At 43.5% G+C, this 15,634-nt stretch overlaps 5 protein-coding genes across 5 annotated transcripts; 3 read left to right on the top strand and 2 right to left on the bottom strand.

Annotated features, from left to right (window-relative positions):
• Positions 1–6,644: 6,644 nt before the first annotated feature.
• On the top strand, positions 6,645–7,481 carry SAMD00019534_007730 (hypothetical protein; the record flags this gene model as incomplete). The annotated part of the gene is made up of 1 exon (XM_012902740.1): positions 6,645–7,481. The coding sequence occupies one exon, from the start codon at positions 6,645–6,647 to the stop codon at positions 7,479–7,481; it is 837 nt and encodes a 278-aa protein (XP_012758194.1).
• Positions 7,482–7,587: 106 nt separating this feature from the next.
• On the top strand, positions 7,588–8,446 carry SAMD00019534_007740 (hypothetical protein; the record flags this gene model as incomplete). Its single annotated transcript, XM_012902741.1, has 3 exons — positions 7,588–7,819; positions 7,980–8,143; positions 8,222–8,446. The coding sequence occupies 3 exons, from the start codon at positions 7,588–7,590 to the stop codon at positions 8,444–8,446; spliced, it is 621 nt and encodes a 206-aa protein (XP_012758195.1).
• A 398-nt stretch (positions 8,447–8,844) lies between these two features.
• On the bottom strand, positions 8,845–10,185 carry SAMD00019534_007750 (hypothetical protein; the record flags this gene model as incomplete). The annotated part of the gene is made up of 1 exon (XM_012902742.1): positions 8,845–10,185. A coding segment is annotated over one exon (1,341 nt), but the record flags the coding sequence as incomplete, so codon positions are not given.
• Positions 10,186–10,797: 612 nt separating this feature from the next.
• Positions 10,798–13,043, bottom strand: SAMD00019534_007760 (hypothetical protein; the record flags this gene model as incomplete). Its single annotated transcript, XM_012902743.1, has 2 exons — positions 10,798–12,798; positions 12,933–13,043. The coding sequence occupies 2 exons, from the start codon at positions 13,041–13,043 to the stop codon at positions 10,798–10,800; spliced, it is 2,112 nt and encodes a 703-aa protein (XP_012758197.1).
• Positions 13,044–13,649: 606 nt separating this feature from the next.
• SAMD00019534_007770 (hypothetical protein) lies at positions 13,650–15,527 on the top strand (the record flags this gene model as incomplete). Its single annotated transcript, XM_012902744.1, has 1 exon — positions 13,650–15,527. A coding segment is annotated over one exon (1,878 nt), but the record flags the coding sequence as incomplete, so codon positions are not given.
• Between the last annotated feature and the right edge of the window lie 107 nt (positions 15,528–15,634).

Genomic DNA, 15,634 nt, shown 5'->3' on the forward strand with positions numbered 1-15,634 from the left:
GGCCAGCTGGAGGAGGTCTCTTGGATACGCACAACACGCACTCGCCTGTGGTACACTCTGTCTGATGATGCTTTCGGTAATGTTTGGAACGTGCTTGAGTGCTGGCGTATGTACGACCACAACTGATATGCTGACATGTAACTTGCACCATTATATATATATATATATATATACAGATAACAGCCGGCCGCCAAGGCAAGCCTTTGAATGACTCTGTCAGCCGTACAGCTCGTGTTTTGAAGGACTCAGACATCAATCATTCAATGACTAACCACCTTGGTCTTTGGACATTCATTGAGATAACAGGTGTTTATCTCAACCCATCCCAGACACCTCTTTGGATTGATCGACCGACCAATGCTTTCTTTGACCTGGGAAGATGGACACCACCACGCAAAACATCAAAAAAATGTTGCATAAAGCACTATGTCTAGTGGGGGTGATCCTCCTTTTATGAACTTTTGAGACCCCTGATGAGTGAGAGCAGCACCAGACACCCCCTTTGGACCTTGTGGACACCACCACGAGAAAATTGTTGTGATCTKTATAGTCTACTTGGTATCATATTATATTTAAATATACATATTATATCTATCAGTAAATGAATAATAATGTTTGAACAAACAAGTTGAACCTTGTCAAACACTCATTCATTCACTCAATCACTCTCCCACTCACACCCTCACACACACCGAATCAAAACTTAATGACAAACTTAAGCGGATAATTTGTAGTGGTGATTGATCAACTTGCTAACCGCTGCTCCAAACATGCTGGTGAGTCGGACTCTGACCGTGTCTGGCGATGGCAACGTTGCCAAAGGAGTATACAAGGCAGTATACATTTGGAAGCTGGGTTTCTCGACGAATGAGAAGGCTAGGTTGCAAGCAATGATCATAGTCATCAGGTAATGTCTATCAAAGAGTTCATTATTATTAAATTGTTATGTTAGTTGGTTTCAGTGTCGACAATTAAGTAGGTAATGCTAGCAATCGATTGATACATACTCATAGTCTGTTTGATTGAATGTTGCTATTGCATTCTGGGCATTCGATAACTTCTGCTTCTTCTTTTCATTCTTCTCACAAATGACTCTGTCAACATTGTCCCAATCAATAAGACCTTTAGTCTCACTTCGGTGATCTGAACAGGATGTTAGACAATGAATCTTGGTAACTTTCAAACAGTTCGTAACATACGTATATCTAAGTGTCTCCACCCGTTGCTGGTTGATCTGCCAGACTTGTTAGAGTCGTACTCCTCGCTATGAGGGCAGTAGTGGCATTTAGCGAGTGCTGCGACACGGTCTAATGTGAAATGATCCCAAAAGCTTGAGTCATATTTGTTATCTCTTTTTTTTGGAGTTTTGGACATTTATTCAAACAAAGTTATAGATATTATATTATTATTTTTTTGATTGAATGATACAAGTAAGAATTAAAAAAAACATTTATACAGTACGTTTCATAAGTTATGGCCACCCCCTGAGCAAACAGATAGGTGATTGATATCTCTTCAATATTAAGAGATACCAAATGATATCTTATCTCTCTAAATAATAGACTCAATTATCTACTAATCTTGATTGAATTACTTATTGCTAGTTATATTTATTTACAAATAATTGAATGAGAGTGTTGAAATGATAAGTAGTGAACATGGCCATTATTTATGCAACGAAAATTGATCGAAGGTATCGGAACGATGAACTAGAATAATGACAAAGGAGGTTGTCAATATTTGGTCCACCATCCATTCGCTGTTATAATGTCCTCCATTCGTTGTGGCAAGGAGGCGTATAGGTTCTCAACAATGCTGTCATCCATTAGCTCCCATTGTTCATTGGCAAGGTCGGAAAGGACCACTCCAGGGTTCTTTGCCAGCTCTCTCTTGACTCTCTTCTTCAAGATCGCCCAAAGATTCTCTATAATGTTGATGTCTGGTGAATATGGGGGAATGAATAGGGTGGGTATCCTCTTCCTTCTCAAGTGGCTGGTGACATTTGTTGCTCTATGAATTGGACAGTTGTCCATCGCCAGTGTAAAGTCTGGGAGTTGGCCATGATAATATCGGATGGATCGAGAGTATGCATCATCAAGAATCTCCGTGTATTGAGTGTTTTCTAAATTGCCTTCAATCTCAGAGAGATATCCGACACCAGCACTCGTGACACATCCCCAGAAATTGACCTTGGTTCCGGGAAGTCTCCTGATGCCATGAACTCGACTGAATGTGTTGTTATCTTGTCTAGCCCACTCGTGTTGACGGTAGTTCTTGAAGTTGGACTCAATTGTGGTCTCATCACAGAATACTATCTGTTCCCATTGTTCCGCTGTCCAGTCTCGATGAGCCATAGCGAACTCGAGCCTTTGATCTGCGTTTACTTGCTTTAGATCGTGCTTCCTGCTTAAACTGCGATAGGTGAGACCTTCCTTTGCAGCGATACGAGATATTTGAGCCGTTGATATCTCTGTATCGTATCTCAGTTCAAGTTTGGCTTTCAACTCGTCCAAAGTGATGACCTCCTTCCTGACCAAAGCTTTGATGATCCTCCTTCTAAGTCTTCTTGAAAACTTTGAAGGGCGTCCCGATTTGAGACGGTCCTTGAAGTCTCCTCGCTCGCTGTGTCGTTGAATAGTCCTGCTCACAGTTGATCGGGAAATATTGTACATCTTTGATATTAATTTCTTTGAATATCCTCTCCTTCTGGCTCTCACGATTTTAGCTCTCTCTTCTTCTGTTAATGACATGATTAATTGTAATGTACATAAATAATATTCTATCTCTTCCAACAAAGTGTTTGATGTTTGAACTCATTCATTCTTTACTATTGCATAAATAATGGACATGTTCATTACTTTAACAAAAATATCGTTTGAATGATAAAGATATATTAATTCCATTTTTGGAAAAATATTCATAAATGGAAATTTTTGAGCAAAAGTGGACTACTATATTTGGAAGTGAATAAGAATCTTGAACCATATTTGTAGGAGATATCAAACTCGTACCTGTTTGAACAGGGGGTGGCCATAACTTATGAAACATACTGTATTCGACAAGGGTGTAGTCTTCCCATGATGAGTCGTGGAATACACAATTATTCATTGTAATATAGATATTATCTGACCTATACTACCAAGATAAATAACTGAACTGTCACTTCAGTGAATTGTAATAGATACACCTGAATATTAACCTAATTAATGAATAGTTCAGTTACAGATCAAGGTTAATAACTATTCACCTGAACTTACGGAGCATTGATGATTATCCATTGAATATCCAGTGAATATCCAGTGAATATCCAGTGAATATCCAGTGAATATCCAGTGAATATCCAGTGAGGTGCCMGTTAGTTGCCAGTGAGTTGCCAGTGAATAGCCAGTGAATAGCCAGTGAATAGCCAGTGAGTTGCCAGTGAATAGCCAGTGAATAGCCAGTGAGTTGCCAGTGAATAGSCATTGAATAGCCATTTAAATGCCAGTGTTATTATACATACTATTCATATAAATTTATGTGTGAGGAAGTCATCAAACCGATTCCTTTAAAAAAATCCAAAGTTAAACATTTGTGTGGTAGACTATTGAAAAATAATCATTGGGACTATCCCATTCAATAGMGWTATCTAGTTACACCAAATAATATATCTCAGTAATATTCTCAATTTAATAMGAGTTAWTTTATTAAAATTGATTTTTGATTAAAAATGTWTTGGCCAATTCTATTAWATTTGAAATTAATTGTTATTGAAAGTGATTAATTATATTTTTGGCACTATTCATCAAATCTAATATTTAAAAATAATATTTTCAATTTTATAGAGTTATCTTTATTCTTKATAATGTTTGTATGGGACGGAAGTTCGAACWCMTTACTATTTCAAACAGTTATAAATCATAGATACAAAGATGCCACCAACAATACGACTATCTTACATACCTACCATGATCATTCAACCTATTCTATAATACTTTACACTTGTATAAAGAACATATTGTAAATAAATAAATATTAATAAACAATAATTAATTTTAATGAGAATTTCACAGTTGTTTGAATCACTTGGCAATGACTCAATAGACAAGTCATTAACAACTATGATACATATAACTTAGTACAAATACATACAGACAGTGGATCATTTGATTAAACAATATCATTGAAGCTTATACAACAACATCATCCACTTTATGTCATCCAGGTTTACAACAACAACAACAACAACTGATAAAGGTCGATCTATCAACTCCTGACAACGTCATTCAACACCTCAGCATAATATATCTTGTTACTCCTCTCATCAACGCGAATCGAGCAAGTTATCAATCATCATCATTGAACAACATCACACCAGACATCATGAATGCCTTTCGAATGCGTCTCGACACAACGATGATGCACCAACAATGTTCAACACATACGTTTGATACACCAACAGATTCAGTACATCTACAGGAATCGATCCATATATATAATATGTGACTGTTGAACCTATTCTTACAAAGTACAAGCTTGCAGAGACATCATTTCCCATTACACGCCAAGAGTCGCACTCCAACTGCCACCAACATCTCGATAACACCTACAATTGACATACCAACAGACTCAGCACATCAAGGTGAATCGATAGATATATTGTACATCACTTCTGAAGCTATTCTTTAGCAACACATTCAACAACAGCCAGGATGCACTCACATTGTGGCTTCAACTACGATCGTCGCACTCCACTGATCACCAACATCGTCCAACAAACACCTATGACACATCACCAGACTCGACCCATCAAGAAGAAGCGATACATACTATATTCATTGTCGTTGGAGTAATCTTCATCAACTTTGGTCATCAACATTCAACTTCACAGGTAACAACCAAAACCTTGGACCTATCGTCGCACTTCTTCTTCTAACAATAACTAATACCAATCAAGATTATAGTATAGAAATACTCAACATTTCAAGATGAAGCGATCAATATATTATACATCACTCTTGAAGTGATTCATAGGAATTACAGTCATTGGACAGCAATGAAACAACGACCAATTACAGCTCACTTGGATCGTCGCACACCAACCAAGGACAAACATCATCCAACAACTCCTATGAACTCCAACAGACTCTTCTCATCAAGATGAAGCGATATACCACATTCTTTGCTGTTCATCGTAATCTATATCAACTCGGTTCACCAACATCAACAGCTATAGTGCAACAACTTGATCGATTGTCTATCATCTCACCAAGATGAAGCGATGCACCAACATTCAACGCCTTTAATTACCAAACTAATAATCCTTGGATCAAAGGCCAACAGTGGAGACCCGGCGCCTATCACAACACACACGTTAATCAACAATCACATCATATATGTAGTCACTTGGACGTGCTGGATTATCAATAAGGAGGACATCCAAGTTTTCAACTCTATATATAGATAGTGGATGTACCAAAAAGGGAACAAACTACTGGTCACCTCGATCGATCTTGGACCAGCACATGCTGCCCAAGAGATTACAGTCAGCCAGTGTGGACATGGCAGCAAAGCACACCTGTCACACCAATAGTATCACGATCTAGTGATCCGGAGCGACAAATTGGTATACAGGTACCAACCTAGCACGACATCGGTCAACTTGTTGGGCGACATTATTAGTGTTGCCACACATTTCCTGCTCTCAACATCTGCGATACTCTCTCCATTCCACGGACGGGAGGAGAAGTGCCAATACACAACATCTTGACCATTCAGATTGGCGAGCGCAACCAAGACCGACAAGGACCTCTATGGCATCTTCAGCATTCCAGCCAACCCATTTGGCTGACACCAAACATCTATAGTCTTGAGCACCAACGTGAGTATCGAGTAGCTTGAGTAAGGAATCATACCACTCTTGACACTCAATTACTCATACTAACTTGACCTTCCACTTCATCTGTAGCGAATGATCATGTTATCAACAATGATGCCAACGCAGGCCAGCCAAACAAAGGAGGATAATTCGACTTGTACGATCAGAGATATTTAGACAACACACAGTCAACTCTCTGATCCTTGTGTTCAAGACACTCAGCCAAAGAACAGGACGATGACATGGACGATGACCTCACTAACAACACAAATGATGCCTCGGTCAAGACAAGGACTCTGAGAGTATCATGAGCGAAGGTGGTGACGACCAGGACTTCGAACAGATGCGTCAAGACCTTGAGAAGTTGAAGATCGACCATTCAAGAATCGGCAGCGAGCTGGTGGAAGTATGAGCAGCTCACCAACGACCACTCGCAGGACCTTTGCGAGCAACCGCCATCAAGCTACCTTGTCTGTCGACGTCGGTCAACAATCGATGATCCAGTGCTGCGATCATTACTTTGCTCGTGTGTGCTGGAGATGACATCTTTAATGCTATCCTATGTTTTGTGACATTTTCAGGAACTATTTTATCTATATATATAAATATATCTTTACATGAGAAGACTGGGATTGATCCATTCAATCACATCGTCCGCCAGTACCACCCACCTGATGATGTGCGCGCACTAATTGATCGACATTTATTCTCCAACAATCAAGACAGGGTGGAGTAGTTGAACAGGATAACACGAGAATACAAGGAGCGCGATACAATGGCCTTAGGTATGACTGTGACAGACGATGATATTAAACAGATGCATGCAACGAGGTCGGCGACAGTACTCAACACACTGCAGCGATGGGGAAGAGACCTGTTGGATACAAACAAACGCAATGCTATACCAGTTGAAGACCGACGTCGGTTGGAACTCTACTTCACGCAACTCAACATGCAACCAGACAGCGCACGTGGGGATACTGAACCAGACGAACGCACCAAGTCAACACTGGCAAGAGTTGTCGAGAAACATGCGAATGAGCAACGAGTCGAACAACTGAACCATCGACTTGTCCATGATTTTGACGACGATGATCATCTTAACCGTGCAGTGGTGGTCAACTCTATCGCCAAGCTTGACAAAGACGTTGGTCGAGTCGACAAGCAATTGGAGCATATCCTGTCTGGTGGAGATCTTGGTAAACTCCCCATCATCGGTGGTGGTGATGGTGGTGTTGCAGAAGATGATGACCCAACCAAGCTAAGAGTTCATGACAAGGAGGTAAGCAAATCATTGGTTGCCTACTGGGAGAAGATAACAAGCGACAGAGATAGAATCATCAAAGAGAAATTGGGAGAGAATCAACGAGAGATTAACAAAGTGGACAACCTATCCAAACAGTTCAACAGGATAACATCTAAAGCAAATCTCAAGAGTATTGATATCAACAATGTTGTGATCAAGTTTGATAAGATGCAACAAGAGAATCAGACACTTGTCGATGCCGTCAATCAATCATTCCAACCCGACAGTGTAATCAATCAACTCAAGGAACTGTTCCGTCCATACTCTGATGCATTGGCAACTATTAAACGTAATGGAACAGACGAGATCATTCAGTGATTGAATAAATGACTATTTCTAGAATTGCCAACAACATCCACTTTCCTTTCATAGTCTGGATCAGATCAGCGATCAGCAAAACAACAACATATAGATAATAACAATCATGTCATCACAATACTTGGATATCATTCTAAGAAACGGCTCAACCATCAAGACAGAGACTGGGGAGACTCTGTTTGGAAGTCCCGACGGCTCACCCACATCCATCCCAGTCACATGGACGATTAACTCAACGGCAACAGGTGAAAGTCCAACCATCGCAGAAGTGAGTGGTCAAGCAACGAGAATCGGATCGATGGTCTACTGGGACTTTGATATATTTGACATTCCTCCTGGTATGGGAAGACGATGAACAGGTCAAGAATTGCAATCAATGCAAGGAGAAGTTCTCGTTGTTTGTTCGCAAGCATCATTGCCGTCACTGCATGAAGGTGTTCTGTTCCAAGTGCTGTGCACGTTAGTCCACAATACTCAATCTGGGCTTCTCACATCCAGTCAAAGTGTGCGAAGAGTGCTTCCCCAAGGCACTGATTGGCGGCGCCAAGTTTGAGTCGGCCAAGCAATTCGAACAATCCTACCAAGAGGCATTGGCACAGTACAACGCAAAGTATCCATGGCTAGAGCAGCAACACAAAGGAGGTCAACTGAGTACCAAAGACGTAACAGTATCCAGTAGTAATGGTCATGGAAATGGTAGTTATCACTATTACTAATTCAACTGTGTTGGTCATATAAAGACACCCTCTACGATCCCACCAAAGTTCCTTCCAAAGCCTTCCAATCCAAGATGGTTCTTCAGAAACTACTTTGTGCCAGTGGCACCAACTGATACTACAGAGGGACAGATGCTCAGAGTTACACTCTCTGGATTCCGCATGTTCAGTATTGATAACTTTGCTAGTCATGGAACCAAACCATTTGGAAGTATTGCCATACCATGTGTAACATTCATCACACGCTGATCATGATCATGTTGTTGGTTGTTTCCCGGATTGAGGCGGGTGGGGAGTAGTTAGCTGTGGGCTTGTTGGTTCTGGAAGTGATGTTGTCGATTGTGGTTTGAGATTCCAGGTTGATGATGTAGTTTAGGGTGATGAGTGTTGGGTCGTGAGGGATGCTTGCTTTTTTCCCTTTGTGTGTCCAGCTGCAGTAGTCGAGCCTAATCTTGTGCATATTGATTGCTACGAGGTTGATCAGCAGAGCTGAGTTTGGGTGGTCGTGAGTGTCGAGGGACCGAGGGGACCAGGGGCCAGTGGTGATGTGTAGGTTGGCGGAGGCAGTGAGATAGTTCTGACGGTGGCGAGGTAGGAGGCTGTCGCACTCGAAGAAGATATGCTCGGAGGTGGCTGTCATTTCACAGCATGGACATGAGGGGAAGTTTTGGGCAGTGGTAGGAGTTTGGTGATAAATCTGAATATGGTGTTGTATGCTTGTTTGTGTCTGACCTTTGTGATGAGAGGCAGGAGGAGAGAGTAGTCCAGGTCATGATCGGCTTGGAAGGTAAGTTGTGATGGGGTGAAAGGGAGTTGTAGAGTGGCCTGGGAGTTGTTGCGTTTGTATTTGAGGTGGATGAGGAGGAGGTAGTAGTGTTTACAGGTGATGCGTTTGTTGGAGACGTTGAATATTGGTTGGTCGTTGATGTTGAAGTAGTTGATAAGGAGGTGTCGTTGGATGCGAAGTGGAGAGGGTTATAGTTGAATATCGGAGTAGGGAATGAGAGGGTTGAAGCGGCTGGGTTTAGTTGGAGCCAGGCTGAGTAGCAGATGGCCTGGGTGTCTGAGAGGCAGGAGAAACCTTGGATGTTGCGTTCTTGGAGGTCGGCTTCTGTGTTGAAAGCAATTTGTTCTTTTAGGTTGTGATGCCAGGATGGGCCATAAGGGAGAGTGGTGTGGTTGTTGAGGAAGGTGTCAAAGACTTGGGCCTTGAGGGAAGTGTCGCGGGCTTCAAGGTCCCAGATGCCTAGACCTCCATACTTCATCGGAAGTAGGCGGCGCAGAGGGGACATCTGTGGTTTGTAGTGACTGTTGTGGTAGTATGGTTGAGAGGATGTTGATAAGAACCAGTCTATGAGGTTGTTGATGGTGCTGATGTCATTCTGGGAGGTTTTGTTGAGGTTCTGGAGGAAGGTGAGCTTGGATAGRATGTAGGTCTTGATGATGCATGTTTTGGCTTTGAATGTTGAGCAGGACTGTTTCCATTGGATGAAGAGTGCTGTGATYGTCTGGACTTTGCTGTGGATGTTGTTGAGGAGGCSGTCGTGGGTGAACTCGTGGCCAAGATATGTTTCTGATTTGTTGACTGCGACTTTGGTGAAGCCGTGTGCTGGGTTGATTGTCGAGTCTTTGATGGAGAAGTAGAAGCATTTTGCTGGGTTGAGCTTGGATGAGGTGGCTTTCCCAAAGTTGTCTACGTGTATGAGTGATTTGTCCAGTTGAGTTGAGGATGGGGCTACCAAWGTGAGATCATCGGCATACATTAGCTGTCGTAGGTATGCGTGGGTGATAGGGTGGTGTCGGTGTTGTGGGTGGGTACACAAGATGCGGGGGTCGTTCTGAATGTTTCTTGCAAGGCATTCGATTGCGAGTGCGTATAGAGTTGGGCTGGTGGGTTCTCCCTGACGGACCCCCCTTCCGATTGTGAATGGTGAAGTTTGTTGGTTGTTGATGAGTACTGTGGCTTCAGAGTCGATCAGGAGTGAAAGGATGGCTTGCGTCAGCGATGGGTGGATCCTGATGTGGTCGAGTGTCCTGTGGATGGCTGAGTGTGAGATGGAGTCGAAGGCTTTCTCTTGATCCAAGAGCAGTGCGACGGCTGTGTCGTCATGGTCGACGTCGGAGTTTGAAAGGTGGGAGAGATTGGTCATTCCTTCGTTGAGTGTGATGAATATGGAAATTTCCAAAGATTGAATATGTATTGAAAATTCAAAATTAATTTTTTATTTTGATTGTATTAATAGAATGAGAGAATATTTAAAACGTTACCTGTAAATTATCACCGAGATAAATCAATGTCAATCAATCAGTATAATTTTTTATAAATAAATGTTGGAACGTTCCAGAGATAAATTGTAATACTCGTCGATGTATGATTGGCAATCAACGATAGAGTTCCTTTACATTGACGGGATTGTATATCAATACAATATGAGGCACGCTTGGGAAAATCGCTTTCTTAGCACCAATAATCCCAATTCTACGAAGAGACACATCACCAATTTAACAATATAAATGTCGTTATGGATATCCATGTCCAGTTTATTGATCCAAAGGAATCTGTGGACTCTTGGACAATTTATCCTTACGTACACAATACATTAAAGATTAGCTTTCTGAAGATAGATATTGCAATACCTGGCCAATGCCCACAATGGGAAGATGTTCTTGTAGTTTGAGTAACTGATCATGCAATTAAAGTTGAACACTCCAATGATGGACTCTTGTGGGAAATCGCCATTTGGATACTGTCTAGAGATCAGGAACTTGATGCCACGCTCTATTGGCTCACGCTGTGGGTACTTGGCTGCCATCAGAGTGAGAAGTGCCCAACCAGTGTTGACGATCTGTGACTGATCGTTGTGGACGTACTCTTTGGTGACATTGGACATGAAGGATTCACCCCAGCCACCGTCGTCACGTTGTTTGGAGAGAAGGAACTTGCATGCCTTGACAATGTGCGGCGATGTAAGAGGTTCACCAGCCGCCACAAGACCCTCAACGCCGAACCACGTTCCATAGGTGAAGCAGATTCCCCAGCTGCCCAACCAGCTGCCATTGTCACGCTGGATGCTCTTGATGAATCTGACACCACGCTCGATTGAACCATTAACCTCCTTAATTCGTGGATGGTTTGGTGCTTGGCTACGGAAGGCGCACATAGCCTGAATGCAGGCAGCAGAGCACTCTACGTAGGAGTAGTCGATCATGATGTTCTGGAACACCTCGGATGGGTTGAATTTCTCGAGCCAGTTGGGTCCTCGTTTGTTCTCATAGCTTGCCCATCCACCATCCTTGTTCTGCAGAGACAGGATGACATTTATGCCCTCTGCGACACGATCGATCGAGATGGGTGCGATATGAAATGGCAGTGAGCGGAGTGACAATGCGGCCTTGACACCCTCGGCTGTGCAATCTGAGATGGGCCAACCATGGTCCACAGTGGAGAAGGGCCAAGCACCTTTGGAGATATGACGGAAATAGTGATTCATATTTGGCGAGTTGTCTGGCACCTGGGAGATGTCGAGATAGTGGTTTGCCAGACGCATTGTGTCAGGAAACTGACCAGCGATGCCAGTCTCAACAAAGGCCTGGATGGTGAAGGCAGTGTCCCAGAGCTGGGATCCATTGTAGCCCTGCATCTTCATACCATCGTTGGCCAACCAGAGATAGTCCTGAAGACGATCGGCGTGCTTGAAGAAGTTGGGCGACTGTCCTTCACGATCCCATACGCAGAGCATGTTGAGTGTCTTGTTGACTGGTCCAATGTCAATGTACTTGGTCTGCTCATCCTCGTAACGAATGTGATCAAAGGTAAAGTCGATGGCCTTGTCCCGGAGCCATTTCGAGTGAACTCCCTCGTACACACCAAGGGCAGCATTGATACCCTTGAGCAGCGTCGAGTGTGGAGCGTACATATCCAACTTATTGATGGAGTTCTTCTGTGCCGGCCAGTTGATGGTTGAGTAGTCCGTGACGTAGAGCTCCTGACGAAGCTCACGGATTAGCGGAGTCTCGGCAGCTGTGGTGCGGCGAGCATAGAGGTAGGACATTGGCAAGTAAACCATTCTGCAATGACACCACCAGCGACCTGGGCATATGGGGAAGGCATAGGGCACCAACCAGAACTCTATTGGGATTGGATTGAGACCATCCCACGAGTATACATTGAGAACAGCAAGCCAGAACTTGCCCCAGCTGGGGATTCCGACCGCGCCTCCGTTGGCTCGTAGAAAGTCACGGGCACGGGTCACGCCTGGGTGTGCGGCTGGCAAGCCGAGAATACGAAGAGACACGTACTGAAGTGCAGTGCCAAAGATGTCAGAGTGGGCTTCAATGTGCAGACCCCAGCCTCCATCCTTTGGATTCTGACGATTGAGCATATAGCGTATGATCTCACGGCAATGTGCCTCGGGTAGCGAGTAACCAGTTACATAGCATGTAATTACAAGACCGGGTAGAAGGAACATTGGACCACCATAGTCACCAGCCCAGTGACCATCCTCAGTCTGGACTGCCGAGAAGTATTGGAAAGCCTTAGTGATGGCCTCTTGGGGAGATTTGGCTGGTGTCATATTACATCCCTTTGGGCATGTAGTTCCCTAATATAGAAAGAGAGAGAGAGAGAGAGAGAGGAGAGAGAGAGAGAAGAGAGTATATGTAAGTGTTAGAACTTTGTAAGACGTGATGATAGACAGATGTGTTTGTACTAAGGACATGACATGAAATGACATACAGGGGCCTTTAGATTGAGCAAATGGACATCGACATCAGTAGGTTTGTGATCCTTATCCTCAGTGTATCTCCATGTTTGTCTACCACGATCGACATCAAGTGTCCAAGACATGATGAATATTAAATGTCGAGTTTGTAAGTTTACAAAGCAATTGGATTGAGAAGAATAACGAACCAAATCCCTTATTATATGTATGTGTTTGTTGTGTTTTTGTGTGTGTGTTTGATTGTTTGATTGTTTGATCGCACACCTTTCGCAACTAGTTGTGTTGTGAACATAAAATATCAATTTTAATTAATTTTATTCATTAAATTTTGTTATATTTTGTTTACCAGGTTTTTGAAGTATCTATCTACCTTTATCTCTTTATATTTTATCTTTCTATTTAGTTAAAGAGAGAGAGTATATGAGATAGAAGAGAGAGAAACAAACAAAGAGATAATAAATGCGACCGATCTATTAATGATTTGATTGGTTAGCCCGATCATTGTTCAAAATATCTCTTTTTGAATTCGAATTTTATTTTATTTTTATAACAACCAACTTTCATCTTTAGGCCTGAACTGTTTGGATGATCCCCAAACGCCGCGTCCATCCCTCCTGAATCATTTATCCCTCCCCTCCTCATCCTCCTCAGACATCCAAACATCTGTATTATTACTACTACAAATACTACCACCAATACTACTGTTATTATTACAACTACCTTTAAACAATCAATCTCCATCAATAATGTCTCACAGCAGCATAGAGATGGAACCATCCCATGGTAGCAATGGGGCTGGTGTCAAGATCCAAAAATCTCGATCCCAGATGGTCTTGCGCAAGGCCGTCACACTATCCTTTAAGGACCTATCCTATGAGGTCACTCACAAGAAAAAGAAGATGACACTACTGAGGAATATCAATGGAAGCGTGGCACCAGGTGAACTGGTGGCTGTGTTTGGACCCTCAGGCTCTGGAAAGACCACTCTACTCGATATCCTGGCCAACAGAAAGGAGACAGGCCACATTGAAGGCACAGTGCTGATTAATGGTGCGCCTTTCGATGATGACTACAAACGTCTTTGTTCCTACGTGGTGCAAGAAGACATCCTGCTGCCTACTATGACCGTACGTGAGACACTGCGCTTCTACGCCGACCTCAAGCTACCCACCAGTTGGACGAACCGTGAGAAGAGTGAGCGTGTCAACTCTGTGCTCGAACAAATTGGACTGACACATCGTGCTGACATGAAGATCGGTGGAATGTTGCCAGGTGGAATCCATATCCGTGGCCTGTCTGGTGGAGAGAAGCGTCGTGTCACCATTGGATGCTCCCTCGTCACTTCGCCATCGATCATGTTGCTGGATGAGCCCACCTCTGGCCTGGATACAACCTCTGCCATGGCCGTAATGCGTACACTGGTCGAACTTACACAGGATAAGAACGTCACAGTAATCTGCACGATCCATCAACCTCGATCAGAGATTTACAAGCTGTTCACCAAGGTACTGGTGCTGACAGAGGGTCGTTTGGTGTACTACGGATCGGAACCGGTACAGCACTTCATCGCGCTGGGCTATCCATTCCCCGAGCAGACTAATCCTGCCGATTACATTCTGGACGCAGTCACACAGATCAAGGAATCGAAACTGGCAGACGATATTGGAGACCGCTTGGCTGCTGACTATTCGAATCAAGTGCAGTTGGTGATCAACGAGTTTGGAGTCGGTGCCGACACTGTCAAGACATCACGACGCTATACGACCTCATCGTACAATGTCGGACTGTTCAGTCAATTCGTCGTACTATTGAGACGCACTGGATTGGATTTCTATCGTAACCCTTCCAACTCGATCATCCGTTTCATTGTTGCTGCTTTTGTTGGGCTTTTGTTTGGAGCCTGCTTTGCCAACCTATCCATGACACCCAAGGGTGCTCAGAGCCGTGCCGCCGTACTCTTCTACCTGGTTATCAACATGGTTCTGCAGCCCTTCGCCTCCATCAGTCTTTTCATTTCAAAGCGAACACTGTTCAACGCCGAGCGTGCAGCCAAGCTCTACCACACTCTACCCTACTACCTGGCCTTGATGTTCTTTGAGTGTCTGGCCTGCGTGATCACCGCCTTTATCCTAGGAACAATCGCCTACTGGTTCAGTGGACTCAACCCTGGTGTTGACAACTACTTTTTCTGTATGGCCATCCTAGTGCTGGCACACTTTGCTGGCGACTTCTTCATCCTATTCATCTCATGTATGACGATCCAAGTGGACTCCACGTTTGCCATTGGTGCCGGTGTCACCACAGTCTACCAGTTGTTTGCCGGCTTCTTTGTGACGATCAACGAGCTCCCCATCTCCTTTGCCTGGCTGCGCTATATCAACTTCATCTACTACTCCTTCGAGGCCATGATGGCCAACGAGTTTGAGGGCACCACCATTAATTGTGGCGGTCCTCCTGGCTCTTGTCCCACCGGCGAGGATATTCTCGAGATATTTGGCATGCGTCAAGCCAGGAAGGGTATAGACCTAGCAATCGTCGCCTCTTTTGCCACAGCGTTCTTCTTCATCGTATACATTTGTCTGCACTTCCTTCACAGAGAGAAGAGATAGAAGATAGATACATTAATGTAAAATGTAACACAACAACAACAACGATCCCAACAACAACAACAACCTGTGGATTAAATAAAGTAACATTACTACAATCTTATTATATC

Source organism: Acytostelium subglobosum, assembly GCF_000787575.1.
Source record: "Acytostelium subglobosum LB1 DNA, scaffold: scaffold2, whole genome shotgun sequence".
Lineage (NCBI taxonomy): Eukaryota > Evosea > Eumycetozoa > Acytosteliales > Acytosteliaceae > Acytostelium > Acytostelium subglobosum.